This window comes from Coregonus clupeaformis, chromosome 28 (genome assembly GCF_020615455.1).
Source record: "Coregonus clupeaformis isolate EN_2021a chromosome 28, ASM2061545v1, whole genome shotgun sequence".
In the NCBI taxonomy this organism is placed as follows: Eukaryota; Metazoa; Chordata; class Actinopteri; order Salmoniformes; family Salmonidae; genus Coregonus; species Coregonus clupeaformis.
The window spans coordinates 893,331-907,469 of record NC_059219.1 but is presented as its reverse complement, the minus strand read 5'-3'; the positions used below and the strand labels follow the sequence as shown (position 1 = coordinate 907,469).

General features: G+C 44.7%; 1 protein-coding gene and 1 long non-coding RNA gene across 4 annotated transcripts in view; both read left to right on the top strand.

Annotated features, from left to right (window-relative positions):
* The window catches only part of LOC121570078 (ubiquitin carboxyl-terminal hydrolase MINDY-3-like), a 25,910-nt gene extending 25,682 nt beyond the window's left edge, over window positions 1-228 (top strand). Inside the window, exon 11 of the mRNA XM_045208296.1 lies at window positions 202-228. Coding sequence (XP_045064231.1) covers window positions 202-228 — 27 coding nt within the window. The remainder of the gene's footprint in view (window positions 1-201) is intronic.
* Window positions 229-2,544: 2,316 nt separating this feature from the next.
* On the top strand, window positions 2,545-13,189 carry LOC121543253. Of its 3 annotated transcripts, none has more exons than XR_006657531.1 (6): window positions 2,545-3,878; window positions 4,074-4,198; window positions 4,360-4,409; window positions 5,860-5,955; window positions 6,872-6,986; window positions 13,156-13,189. It is a non-coding gene; the product is annotated as an uncharacterized LOC121543253 (long non-coding RNA). The 3 variants fall into 3 exon arrangements; XR_005995997.2 differs by lacking the exon at window positions 13,156-13,189 and adding an exon at window positions 8,492-8,531; XR_006657532.1 differs by lacking the exon at window positions 13,156-13,189 and adding an exon at window positions 8,492-8,531 and having other exon boundaries at window positions 2,546-3,878; window positions 4,089-4,198.
* The last annotated feature ends 950 nt before the right edge of the window (window positions 13,190-14,139 follow it).

Here is a 14,139-nt window from a genome sequence, read left to right as displayed (position 1 = left end):
AGTCACTGTAGTAATATGAAAGGTCAGCAGGCCCACACATACTTTAGAAAACCCAGCGTTTCTGGTGTCCTGACCTGCTCTTCCACACTACTGAATAACTACCAAACAGTGCAATCTGTCTAGAGGAATCACTGCTTATAGTGGATATAGAGTATGTGTGGTGTGATGAGCCTGGGATGTGTTGTGTTACTCCATGAGCAGACTACCCCAGGGAATCTCCCGGTGTGACTGAGAGAGGGTGTGTGTGTGAGTGTGACTGTGTGTGCGTATGTGCATTCATGTACAGTGGGGAAAAAATGTATTTAGTCAGCCACCAATTGTGCAAGTTCTCCCACTTAAAAAGATGAGAGAGGCCTGTAATTTTCATCATAGGTACACGTCAACTATGACAGACAAATTGAGGAAAAAAATCCAGAAAATCACATTGTAGGATTTTTTATGAATTTATTTGCAAATTATGGTGGAAAATAAGTATTTGGTCACCTACAAACAAGCAAGATTTCTGGCTCTCACAGACCTGTAACTTCTTCTTTAAGAGGTTCATCTGTCCTCCACTCGTTCCCTGTGTTAATGGCACCTGTTTGAACTTGTTATCAGTATAAAAGACACATGTCCACAACCTCAAACAGTCACACTCCAAACTCCACTATGGCCAAGACCAAAGAGCTGTCAAAGGACACCAGAAACAAAATTGTAGACCTGCACCAGGCTGGGAAGACTTAATCTGCAATAGGTAAGCAGCTTGGTTTGAAGAAATCAACTGTGGGAGCAATTATTAGGAAATGGAAGACATACAAGACCACTGATAATCTCCCTCGATCTGGGGCTCCACGCAAGATCTCACCCCGTGGGGTCAAAATGATCACAAGAACGGTGAGCAAAAATCCCAGAACCACACGGGGGGACCTAGTGAATGACCTGCAGAGAGCTGGGACCAAAGTAACAAAGCCTACCATTAGTAACACACTACGCCGCCAGGGACTCAAATCCTGCAGTGCAAGACGTGTCCCCCTGCTTAAGCCAGTACATGTCCAGGCCCGTCTGAAGTTTGCTAGAGTGCATTTGGATGATCCAGAAGAGGATTGGGAGAATGTCATATGGTCAGATGAAACCAAAATATAACTTTTTGGTAAAAACTCAACTCGTCGTGTTTGGAGGACAAAGAATGCTGACTTGCATCCAAAGAACACCATACCTACTGTGAAGCATGGGGGTGGAAACATCATGCTTTGGGGCTGTTTTTCTGCAATGGGACCAGGACGACTGATCTGTGTAAAGGAAAGAATGAATGGGGCCATGTATCGTGAGATTTTGAGTGAATACCTCCTTCCATCAGCAAGGGCATTGAAGATGAAACGTGGCTGGGTCTTTCAGCATGACAATGATCCCAAACACACCGCCCGGGCAACGAAGGAGTGGCTTCGTAAGAAGCATTTCAAGGTCCTGGAGTGGCCTAGCCAGTCTCCAGATCTCAACCCCATAGACAATCTTTGGAGGGAGTTGAAAGTCCGTGTTGCCCAGCGACAGCCCCAAAACATCACTGCTCTAGAGGAGATCTGCATGGAGGAATGGGCCAAAATACCAGCAACAGTGTGTGAAAACCTTGTGAAGACTTACAGAAAACGTTTGACCTGTGTCATTGCCAACAAAGGGTATATATATGAGAAACTTTTGTTATTGACCAAATACTTATTTTCCACCATGATTTGCAAATAAATTCATTAAAAATCCTACAATGTGATTTCCTGGATTTTTTTTCCTCATTTTGTCTGTCATAGTTGACGTGTACCTATGATGAAAATTACAGGCCTCTCTCATCTTTTTAAGTGGGAGAACTTGCACAATTGGTGGCTGACTAAATACATTTTTTCCCCACTGTACATGAATGCACATACGCACACACAGTCACACTCACACACACACCCTCTCTCAGTCACACCGGGAGATTCCCTGGGGTAGTCTGCTCATGGAGTAACACAACACATCCCAGGCTCATCACACCACACATACTCTATATCCACTATAAGCAGTGATTCCTCTAGACAGATTGCACTGTTTGGTAGTTATTCAGTAGTGTGGAAGAGCAGGTCAGGACACCAGAAACGCTGGGTTTTCTAAAGTATGTGTGGGCCTGCTGACCTTTCATATTACTACAGTGACTACATGGTTCAACTCTGGCATCATGCATCCAGGTGATCTGACTCTAGTCTGTAGTTTCCCTTTGCTATGCATGTCTGGGGGGGATACGAGTGTGACAGTTTGTGTGTGTGTGTATGAGAGATTTACTGCCTCAGTAACTCTGTAATTAGTGCTTATACGGTGCGCAGCACATTTACTGTAATCTGACTCACCTGTGGTGGTGTTGGGAACGGAGGCATAGCTGGCACTGTGCAGGCATGGGTGGCATCAACATTCTACAGCCATGCTGCTACTGCTACTGCTGTGGCTACTGCTGCTGATGTTACGTGTGCTATGCAACATGGCTGGGGTGGGTTGGGTGGGGTTACCTGTGTGTCAGGTGGGTGATTGGCATCCGTGTTGAGGGTTAGGGAGGGGGTTCACAGGTCCTGTTCTGGGCCTCGTTTCCCAGAGCCTTCGTAGTGTTAAGATCATCGTTAGAACCTTCTTACGATGTATCTTCAGTAGCCGAGGTGTTTCGCAGATCCTTCGTAGCGTTAAGATCATCGTTAGAACCTTCTTACGATGTATCTTCAGTAGCCGAGGTGTTTCCCAGAGCCTTTGTTAGTAACGTGTAGAGCTGCCAAAGTGCATCGTCAGATCTCCGCTAAACATAGAATGAAGATGTTTAGGCTATCTGTCTGTCTGTGACTGCAGATAACTTCAAAATGAAGTTGACTACAAATACAAAGTTGCCGAAGTATTTTTAATTGTGAAGGAAAAAATGAGTGAATGATAAAATTATGCTTCAAATTAAAACCGAGATGACTGCATTAATATATACATACATGAGCCTAAATCTACTTTAAATCCATTTAATTATATTTTGCAACTAGGCTGTCTGTAATCTTTGCCTCAATGTATTTCATGATGTGTGACAACTTGTGCGCAATGATGTGCCCAATCTGTGATTTAGTGCATTATTATTGAGTAAGCATAATAAGCCGCCTCAATAGCCTATTTGCAGCCATAATTGGTAATATCTCTCTAGGAGCTGATCCGTCATCAGTATTGTGGAATAATTATGTTAAGGTAACAGAGCAGAGCTGCTTTTCTGTCGATCCTATCAGTATCGACACATGGTCTAACGACGCGCTTAGCGAACGTTCTCTCTACGTGCTTGTTTGGGAAATCATCGTAATGCTTAAGTTACATTTCAACTGGGAAACGAGGCCCTCCCACTGGGAACAGACGTCAGTTCAACGTGTAGTTTTGATTTACATTTGGTTGAGTTGTCAACTAATGTGAATTCAGTGCACTGTAATCCCAAACAGTTGTACTAGCTCATACGTAATAAGGTCATAACAGTCAAATGTCGTTATGCAGTTGACCAAACTATAAAGTGTTGAACTCTGTTGAGATTTATGCCACTTTAATTGAAGAGGGCTCAATATTTTATAGGTAATTTGTGTGGAACGCTCAAAAAGTTTAGGTAGTGTCATGACGTTATCGACGTCATGACGTTCTGGTGGGTGGGTCATCTCTCCCTCAGGAAAGCTGAGTCAGCCATCTTGAATTTGCCTTGATGCGGGGATGTTTGGGCCGCCCGTGTGGATGTGGAACACAGTTTAATTTGTTTTAATTTGTTTGCAATGCGCACTTTTATGCTGCCCGCTTGAAACCACCACCACCTCCGTTTTTATCATTAGTCTTATTGCCCTCGTTTTCTTAAGCGCCATCTTATCATCACCTCTGATTTGGTAAGTAACTCTAATGTTTGTTTTTTTTTAAAAAATTTTATTGAATTTCGATAGTCTTAAATGTGGAACTGGGAATACATTTGTACAATGTGCACAGTGAATATTTGTTGTAAATAGTTTAAAAATCCAAGTAATTGTAACTTTAGAAGTTGTTAAATATGTGACAAATACGTTACGTTACTTCATCTTACAAAGGTGTAACGTTATCAGCGGGTTTCCTGGATGAACTACATTTCCCATAATGCATGTTTGCCCGGGACATTGACGGTGGAGGAAGGTCCATGAGTTTTCGCTGTTCGCCGGTAATGCAAGTGCGTACTGTGAGTATACTTATTTCAATGTGTCTGCCTTACACAGTAAATATTTTACGTTATCGAGCTGTGTGTACGTGTGTGCTAGCGTGAAACGAACAATGCTAAACAACATAATGTGAGTGTGTTATCATGATGCTAACCAGGCCTGTGTTTGTATTTCTTCCTAGGCTCAAGTGTGTGGTTGTGAGATCATCTCGAAATCCTTTTAACAGTTCAGGTAGGATGTATTATGAAATAGTGTTACTAATGTAATACATTGCTAAAACCAAGTATAGAGTTTATTTGTTATAATTCATTGGTATTAGATTTAAAAGGTGATCGAATAGCTCCTGATTTGTAATGTCATTAATGCATTTCTTTTGAAGCAATGTTTAAAAAAAATGTACAAGTGAATAGGTTGGTTTACTTTTAAGTTTAAATTTCCCACGTATCTCGTTAAAGTTTTGACCAATGAGCTAACTTGTTAAGTTGTGGCCAATGGGAGAGTGGACTGGTTGCTGGGAAAGAAAAGAGAGGGAAAAGTTGAAAGAAGGGAGAGGAGAGACGTTAGTGGGGTTGGTGAAGGAAAAACGACCAAAGGAAACGATAAAGAGAGAACAAAACCATACCTACAGAGTTTTTTTAAGGGAAATCCTGATTTTATTTCTATAAGAGAGTGTTTATTATTTAGTTAAGAAAGACCAAGTGGAGACTGAAGCTGCCGTCGCATTGTGGAGACATTCGACATCCTAGAGGTTAGCCTAGCATCGTGCAAGACTTGGAGAGAATTGCTTGTGACGATCAGTTCGGGTTTCCAACGGATGTCTGTTGCTGCTACCGAGTACTGGCTGCATTGATAGCTGTGTTCGCTGTGGATCTTGTGAGGACACCTGCACGGAACTACTATATTTTTCTGAGGCATTATCTACAAGTAGTGAGTAACTACAAATGTGGGGTGGACTTCGGGACTTTATGTATGTCGTCATTTTTTTTATGAGCTCCAACGCGCGCCCAGGGTTTAAGCAAGCTTGCAAATAATTTGGACATGGGTTGTGGAAAAATCATTGGGGTTTATAATTTTTATTTCTTTTGATGTGATACATTGAACATTTGATTAATATAGATCTTGAACCTTATGTCTGTTGTATTGGTGGAGTCATTTACTGTTTCAGTTTCATTTAATGCATGGGAAAGCATATCCTTATAACAATAACCAAGTCTATAATCATTCTATCTGAAGTTAATACCCTATTTGTCATTCACCCTAGCAAGTTTACAATAGGGATTCTTATTGGAGATGTCCTTCTCACCTAATATCCCATGCTGTTCAGATATTCTAAATAAGGTAATATCGTGAGAGTCAAATTCGAGCCTGGTGAGAGGGTTACACTAATAATTGGTTTTATTTTATGTGTTTCCACAGTCATTCTTTTGCTATTTCTCTAAATGTTTTTATCTCAACTGTGGGGTCAACAGTTGATCACTTGAACCCTTTATTAATACTTTGTTAAATACAAAGAACAACAACAGAAATAGCAGATCTATAAGCACACAACTTTGATGCTTTGCTTGTTAATAACTAACTTGCTTATCTTTTAACATTTTCATTTTTACTATAATTAGTGTACAATGAATGTTTTTGATATTTGTGTAATTATTATTGTAATGGATATTTTTTGTCCATGTAGGAACAAAGTGATGTAAATATGATACGGGCCCTCGTCCTTCGTGCACTTCCTGTGTACCTGCGTGAAGATGCCTCCAAGTTTTTCAGGACCTGTAATGTAAGTGTACTGGCCTCACTATCAATCCCTTTGCTTAGCTATTCAGTCAGCTTAAACATGACATCACTCAAAGAACTCTAGGAGAACCAGAGGGGCATTCCAGAAAGCAGGTTATGTGAAAACCATCAGTATAGCCAATTGTATTTTTTCCAACAACGTAATTTCAAAGTCCGTGTTTCTAGTTTGTCGCCGCATTGAGTATGAGATAAAATGTTTTTATATTTCATTTTCAGCCAATTTAAATAAAACAAAATAGCCTAAAATAAAACATTGAACAACATTCAACCACTTCCTTAAAGGCTAATATAAAATAAAGTGATGTTAAATTCAAAATGAAAAGACGACTGCATCTGAAACTCTGTCAGTGATTTATATAACAGCCGCAGCCAGAAAATGTCTGCTTCCTGTTTTCTCCCGTTGCCATGGTGAATAACCGTATCGGAGCTCCATTGATGATGGCTTTTTACTAGTCGTCAGGCACAAGCTCAACTCAGAGTTAACGTACTCTGAGTCAACTTACCTAACTCAGATCAGCTGTTCTGTAACTGAAAACTCAGTTTCACTTCACAGGGTAAGTCAACTCTGAGTTCAGGGTTAGGCTCAGTTTGTTGAACCTCCTTTCTGGAATAGCCCCCAGGACCTGTTTATGAAGTTTCCTTGAGTTGTTATTCTGCAAACTGACATGTAGAAATTACATAAATGAAAAGGTAAGTATAAAGAATTCCACTAAACAAAAAGTATGCTTACAGGTAGGTGTGAAACTAACATAAAATAATAAGCATGTGTAAAGAAAATAGTTTAAACATGTAGCTTAGTTGCAGTCTAAGTGCAAAGTGACCGTAATGTCTAGACATCATTAGCATGATTTGTATCCTTGAGGGGCTGAACTCATTTTTGTATTATTTGTGTTTTATAGTCAGCAGATGGTCCAGACCTCACTGACACTCCGGTGGCTCTCCTGACAGTTGTCACTGATGATAGGTTGCTGTGGGGGATGCTGACGGGAGAGGTTGTGTTTTCTCTAGCAGGAGGTAAGCTTGGCTTCTTATATGGTGTTGAGTAAAGCTTAAACCATGTATTTAGATTGTAGGTAGGTATTGTAGTTAGGTATTATAGGTAGTTTACTCAGGTAGTTATTGTAGGTTATTGTAGGTAATTATTGTAGGTAAGGACTGTATTCGGCGGACCCCGGCGAAGCACGAGGCTAGCCTACCCACTACTTGGACCAACAAAGCTAGCTAGCTAGCGGGTAGCTACCGGTAACTTTTAGCAACTGTGGTTAGCTGTTTCCAATGTTATTTCACGCTTAAGAGTACCTGTAATTGAGCCAGCTAGCTGCCACCTTCAGCTGTTTTTCTAACCTCATTATCATTAACGTTAGGTGGTTGGTAGCTGCTGTACTTAATTTCGGCTACTGATTGCAGTCTGCCAGTTTGGCTTTATACATAGCTTGGGCTTTGTTGAGTAAGGCTTAAACTATGTATTTAGATTGTAGTTAGGTACTATAGGTAGGCATCGTGGGCTGTATATTATTAAGTAGTATAGGTAGGCATCGTGGGCTGTTGTGGGTAGCTGTTGTGTAGTTATTGTAGGTTACTTTTGTATTCGGCGGTGCCGGATGTAGCACGAAGCTAGCTAGCTAACTCACCTCCTGGATTAGCTGGCGAGTAGCTATTAGCAACGGTAGCAACTAAAAACAATATCCTTTTAGCCAGCTACATTCGTTCGCAGCGACGCCGTTTTTCAAACAAAGTCAACACAGTAGCCATTGCTAGCCAGCCAACACTACCAGCAGGCTGTACTGTGGTAGCTAAATACAATATCTTTGTGCTAGCTACCCAACGTTTAATCATTGCTGCGTTATGAAAGGTAAGCTCGGCTTCTTATATGGTGTTGAGTTAAGCTTAAACCATGTATTTAGATTGTAGGTAGGTATTGTAGTTTGGTATTATAGGTAGCTTACTCAGGTAGTTATTGAAGGTTATTGTAGGTAATTATTGTAGGTAAGGACTGTATTCGGTGGACTCCGGCGAAGCACGAGGCTAGCCTACCCACTACTTGGACCAACAAAGCTAGCTAGCTAGCGGGTAGCTACTGGTAACTTTTTGCAACTGTGGTTAATTGTTTCCAATGTTATTTCATGCTTAAGAGTACCTGTGATTGAGCCAGCTAGCTGCTACCATTCAGCTGTTTTTCTAACCTCATCCGAGGCATTAACGTTAGGTGGTTGGTAGCTGCTGTACTTAATTACAGCTACTGATAACAGTCTGCTGTAGTTTACAACAATTCTAATTTCTAAAGTGGAAGTTGGGAGAGTTTTACTCGGGTGGTTCAGTGAAACACTTATAGTTTCTGAGGTGGAAGTTGGGAGAGTTATATATATATATATTTTTTTTTTTTTGGTGAGGGAGGCCTGCTCTCTCCTTTCCCTGATGTTTAGTTCATTTCATCCCGATCTCCTCTGCATTATTGTAGCCATCTGCTGCAGCCTGTCAACTATGCCTCTGCCTATCCCTGTTCTCTCCTCTCCGCACAGGCTACACAAACGCCTCACACCGCGTGGCTGCTGCCTCTCTAACCTGGTGGTCCCTGCACGCACCACACACCTGGAGTTCCAGGTCTCAGGCAGCCTCTGGAACTGCCGTTCTGCCGCCAACAAGGCTGACTTCATCCCAGCCTATGCTACCCTCCAGTCCCTCGACTTCCTGGCTCTGACGGGAAACATGGATTACCACTGAAAACACTGCTACTCCTACTGCTCTCTCCTCGTCTGACCATGTGTTCTCGCATACCCCGAGAGCATCTGGTCAGAGGGGTGGTGGCACAGGAATCCTCATCTCTCCCAAGTGGTCATTCTCAATTTTTCCCCTAACCCATCTGTCTATCTCCTCATTTGAATTCCACGCTGTCACAGTCACTAGCCCATTTAAGCTTAATATCCTTGTCATCTATCGCCCTCCAGGTTCCCTTGGAGAGTTCATCAATGAGCTTGACGCCTTGATAAGTTCCTTTCCTGAGGATGGCTCACCCTTCACAGTTTTGGGGGATTTCAACCTCCCGCGTCTACATTTGACTCATTTCTCTCTGCCTCCTTCTTTCCACTCCTCTCCTCTTTTGACCTCACCCTCTCACCATCCCCCACTCACAAGGCAGGCAATACGCTTGACTTCATCTTTACTAGATGTTGCTCTTCTACTAATCTCACTGCAACTCCCCTCCATGTCTCCGACCACTACTTTGTATCCTTTTCTCTCTCGCTCTCCTCCAACACTACTCACTCTGCCCCTACACAGATGGTAACGCGCCGCCGCAACCTTCGCTCTCTCTCTCCCACTACTCTCTCCTCTTCCATCCTATCATCTCTTCCCTCTGCTCAATCCTTCTCCCTCCAATCTCCTGATTCTGCCTCCTCAACCCTCCTCTCCTCCCTTTCTGCATCCTTTGACTCCCTGTGTCCCCTATCCTCCCGGCCGGCTCGGTCCTCCCCTCCAGCTCTGTGGCTTGATGACTCATTGCGAGCTCACAGAACAGAGCTCCGGGCAGCTGAGCGGAAATGGAAGAAAACTAAACTCCCTGCCGACCTGGCATCTTTTCACTCCCTCCTCTCTACATTTTCTTCATCTGTTTCTGCTGCTAAGGCCACTTTCTACCACTCTAAATTCCAAGCATCTGCCTCTAACCCTAGGAAGCTCTTTGCCACATTCTCCTCACTGCGACTTTGTCAACCACTTTGAAAAGAAGGTTGACGACATCCGATCCTCGTTTGTTAAGTCTAATGACACTGCTGGTCCTGCTCACACTGCCCTACCCTATGCTTTGACTTCTTTCTTCCCTCTCTCTCCAGATAAAATCTTGCGACTAGTGACTGCAGGCCGCCCAACAACCTGCCCGCTTGACCCCATCCCCTCCTCTCTTCTCCAGACCATCTCCGGTGACCTTCTCCCCTACCTCACCTCGCTGATCAACTCATCCTTGACCGCTGGCCATGTCCCTTCCGTCTTCAAGAGAGCGAGAGTTGCACCCCCTTCTCAAAAAAACCAACACTCGATCCCACTGATGTCAACAACTACAGACCAGTATCCCTTCTTTCTTTTCTTTCCAAAACTATTGAGCGTGCCGTCTTTAGCCAACTCTCTTGCTATCTCTCTCAGAATGACCTTCTTGATCCAAACCAGTCAGGTTTCAGGACTGGTCATTCAACTGAGACTGCTCTTCTCTGTGTCACGGAGGCTCTCCGCACTGCTAAAGCTAACTCTCTCTCCTCTGCTCTTGTCCTTCTAGACCTGTCTGCTGCCTTTGATACAGTGAACCATCAGATCCTCCTCTCCACCCTCTCCGAGCTGGGCATCTCCGGCGCGGCTCACTCCTGGATTGCGTCCTACCTGACCGGTCGCTCCTACCAAGTGGCGTGGCGAGAAGCTGTCTCCGCACCACGTGCTCTCACCACTGGTGTCCCCCAGGGCTCAGTTCTAGGCCCTCTCCTTTTCTCCCTATACACCAAGTCACTTGGCTCTGTCATATCCTCACATGGCCTCTCCTATCATTGCTACGCTGACGATACACAACTAATCTTCTCCTTTCCCCCCTTCTGATAACCAGGTGGCGAATCGCATCTCTGCATGTCTGGCCGACATATCAGTATGGATGACGGATCACCACCTCAAGCTGAACCCTGGCAAGACGGAGCTGCTCTTCCTCCCGGGGAAGGACTGCCCGTTCCATGATCTCGCCATCACGGTTGACAACTCCGTTGTGTCCTCCTCCCAGAGTGCGAAGAGTCTTGGCGTGACCCTGGACAACACCCTGTCGTTCTCCGCCAACATCAAGGCGGTGACCCGATCCTGCAGGTTCATGCTCTACAACATTCGGAGAGTACGACCCTGCCTTACACAGGAAGCGGCACAGGTCCTAATCCAGGCACTTGTCATCTCCCGTCTGGATTACTGCAACTCGCTGTTGGCTGGGCTCCCTGCCTGTGCCATTAAACCCCTACAACTCATCCAGAATGCCGCAGCCCGTCTGGTGTCAACCTTCCCAAGTTCTCTCACGTCACCCCCCTCCTCCGCACACTCCACTGGCTTCCAGTTGAAGCTCGCATCCGTTACAAGACCATGGTGCTTGCCTATGGAGCAGTGAGGGGAACGGCACCTCCGTACCTTCAGGCTCTGATCAGTCCCTACACCCAGGCGAGGGCATTGCGTTCATCCACCTCTGGCCTGCTGGCTCCCCTTCCTCTGCGGAAGCATAGTTCCCGCTCAGCCCAGTCAAAGCTGTTCGCTGCTCTGGCACCCCAATGGTGGAACAAGCTCCCTCACGACGCCAGGACAGCGGAGTCACTCATCACCTTCCGGAGACATTTGAAACCCCACCTCTTTAAGGAACACCTGGGATAGGATAAAGTAATCCTTCTACCCCCAAAAAAAAAAAAAAAAAAGTATAATTGTAAAGTGGTTATCCCACTGGCTATAGGGTGAATGCACCAATTTGTAGTCGCTCTGGATAAGAGCGTCTGCTAAATGACGTAAATGTGCCCTTGAGCAAGGCACTTAACCCTAATTGCTCCTGTAAGTCGCTCTGGATAAGAGCGTCTGCTAAATGACTAAAATGTAAATGTAAATGTAATGATACTACTGATGCGGCCCTCTTCAGCCCTGAGAGCATCTGTATTGTTGTGGAAGATGAAATACTTGTGAGTGGTCCCACAAACCTGGCTGACTCATTTCTCCTGCTCTTTGGGTATGTCTATGCACTAGACCTACAGTACCCAAAGAATCTCGAGCTTACATTCACATTTATCCAAAAAGTTGTGATGTGTCTTGAGGACAACAAACCACTGAAAGGGCGTCTACTGACACTGAAGAATGATTTGTTCAATGAGTGAATCACTCAGAATGGACTATTTGTTGAGCTGAGTATTGAGGATGTTTTTTGTTTTTTTTCCCCTCTTTACAAATGTAATAATTTGCCTCTTCTACCTCATGTTTAATATGTTACACTGTTTGCCTCTTCTACCTCAGATTTAATACATTGATTGTTAATAGATAAATATCACAACATTGACGTATTGCCAAGCCCAAGTTTTTGTACTGTACTTGTGGGAAATGACTGTTGAATTCATGCACTATACATGTTTAATGTTGTGTGACCTAATGCTTACCTTGATGTTGCCAGTTGAAGTACGGCACAGTAGAAACCAGTACTTTTATTTGAATGTTTTATTTTAAAAAAGTGAGTTGCAGCCTTCAAGGTACAGTAAGTGCCAAAACGTTTTAAATGGCTCCACATTCTAATAGTTGTCATTGCTGTTGAGGATGGATTATAATTAGAATCTTATTGAATTTTATCATGAAGCCTTTGTGAGTTTTTATCATAATGTTTACTGAATAATGTGATATGGAGACCCAAAAAACTGAATCTACCCTCTGTAGCAATGACCACTATCAGAATATGGAACTATTAACACTTAATGTACTTTAAAACACATTTTGTTTTTATGGAGTCATTTCCTTTTCCTTTTTTGTTTTAATTTATGACAAGCACTTTGTTTTGACTGAGCTCCTTTTGATTCGTGCCTTTTTAAAAGCACATTGTGTTGAATAAAAAAAAAGTTAAATTGTCACTGTGGTGTCACTTTCATGTTTTCTAACATTATTCGCTGATTATAATTGTGTAATGGACCGACATCAGTATTTCAGTTTAGAATTAATTTAGATTGCATGTCCCACATTATGAGTTGAAGAATATTGAAAATGTTGAGTGTATTTCACACATTATATGAGTTGAAGAATATTTAAAATTTTGAGTGGATTTCCCACATTATATGAGTTGAAAAATATTGAAAATTTTGAGTGAATTACTCCCTAATTATAAGTTGAGTGTCACGCCCTGGCTCGGGGGACTCTCGTATGTTGAGCCAGGGTGTTAGTTTCTATGTTTTGTGTTGTAGGTTGTGGGTCTAGTTTGTATTTCTATGTTGGCCTGAGTGACTCCCAATCAGAGGCAACGAGTGTCAGCTGGTTGTCTCTGATTGGGAGCCATATTTAAACTGTCTGTCTTTCCCTATGTGTTTGTGGTTTCTTGTTCTTATTTGGTTTGTGTTAAACCGTAGACATCACGTTATCGTCTGTTGTTTTGATCGTGTGATCAGTATAATAAATAATATGTTCACCTTCAACGCTGCGCCTTGGTCCTCCTCCTTAGACGATCGTGACAGAAGAAACCACCAAGATGTGACCAAGCAGCGTGTCCAGGAGCCATCGCCAGGGAGATCCCTAACAGATCTCCTTCGCCTCCTCGACTGGGTCAAGCCGGATGAGGAGGAGAGGGGCTTGACATTGTGGCAGAAGGGCGAACGGCTGGCGAGGGACATGGAGACCTTGGCCACGGGTAGGAGTGAAGCCCAGAAAATTTTTAGGGGGGGACTAACGCCGTGGACGACGGGCCAGCAGGAGACCGCGGCAGAGCGGCCCAGCGGGTTGGCAGAGGAGGCCGCCAGGTTACGGGGGCCACTGGTCGAAGAGGGGGTGGAAGGTGTGGAGGCACGGCGAGAGGTACTGGGGTGTGTTACCAGTCCGGTCCGGCCCATTCCAGATCCCGGCGTAGGACCAGTGGTGTGTGTCCCCAGTACGGTCCGGCCTGTTCCTGCTCCCCGCACCAAGTCAGTGGGGCGTTTCGTCAGCCCGGCTCGGCCCGTTCCTGCTCCCCGCACCAAGTCAGTGGTGCGCTTCGTCAGCCCGGCTCGGCCCGTTCCTGCTCCCCGCACCAAGTCAGTGGTGCGCTTCGTCAGCCCGGTTCGGCCCGTTCCTGCTCCCCGCACCAAGTCAGTGGGGCGTTTCGTCAGCCCGGTTTGGCCCGCTCCTGCTCCCCGCACCAAGTCAGGGGTGCGTTTCGTCAGCCCGGCTCGGGCCGTCCCTGCTAACCACACCAAGCCAGTGGTGTGCGTCGTCAGTCCGGCACAGCCCGTGCCTGTTCCACTGGTGCCTGGTTCGGCACGGGTCAGCTGCTTCACGCCGGAGCTAGAGCAATCCGCTCCACCAGTGTGCAGTCCAGCTCCGGTCAGCAGGGCCAGACCGGACCAGGGGTACTTTGGGGGGTTAGAGAGCGAGTGGGGATCATGCCCGGAGCCGGATCCGCCGCCTAGGCGGAGTGCCCACCCGGTCCCTCCCCTGTTGTGTTTGGTTGGCG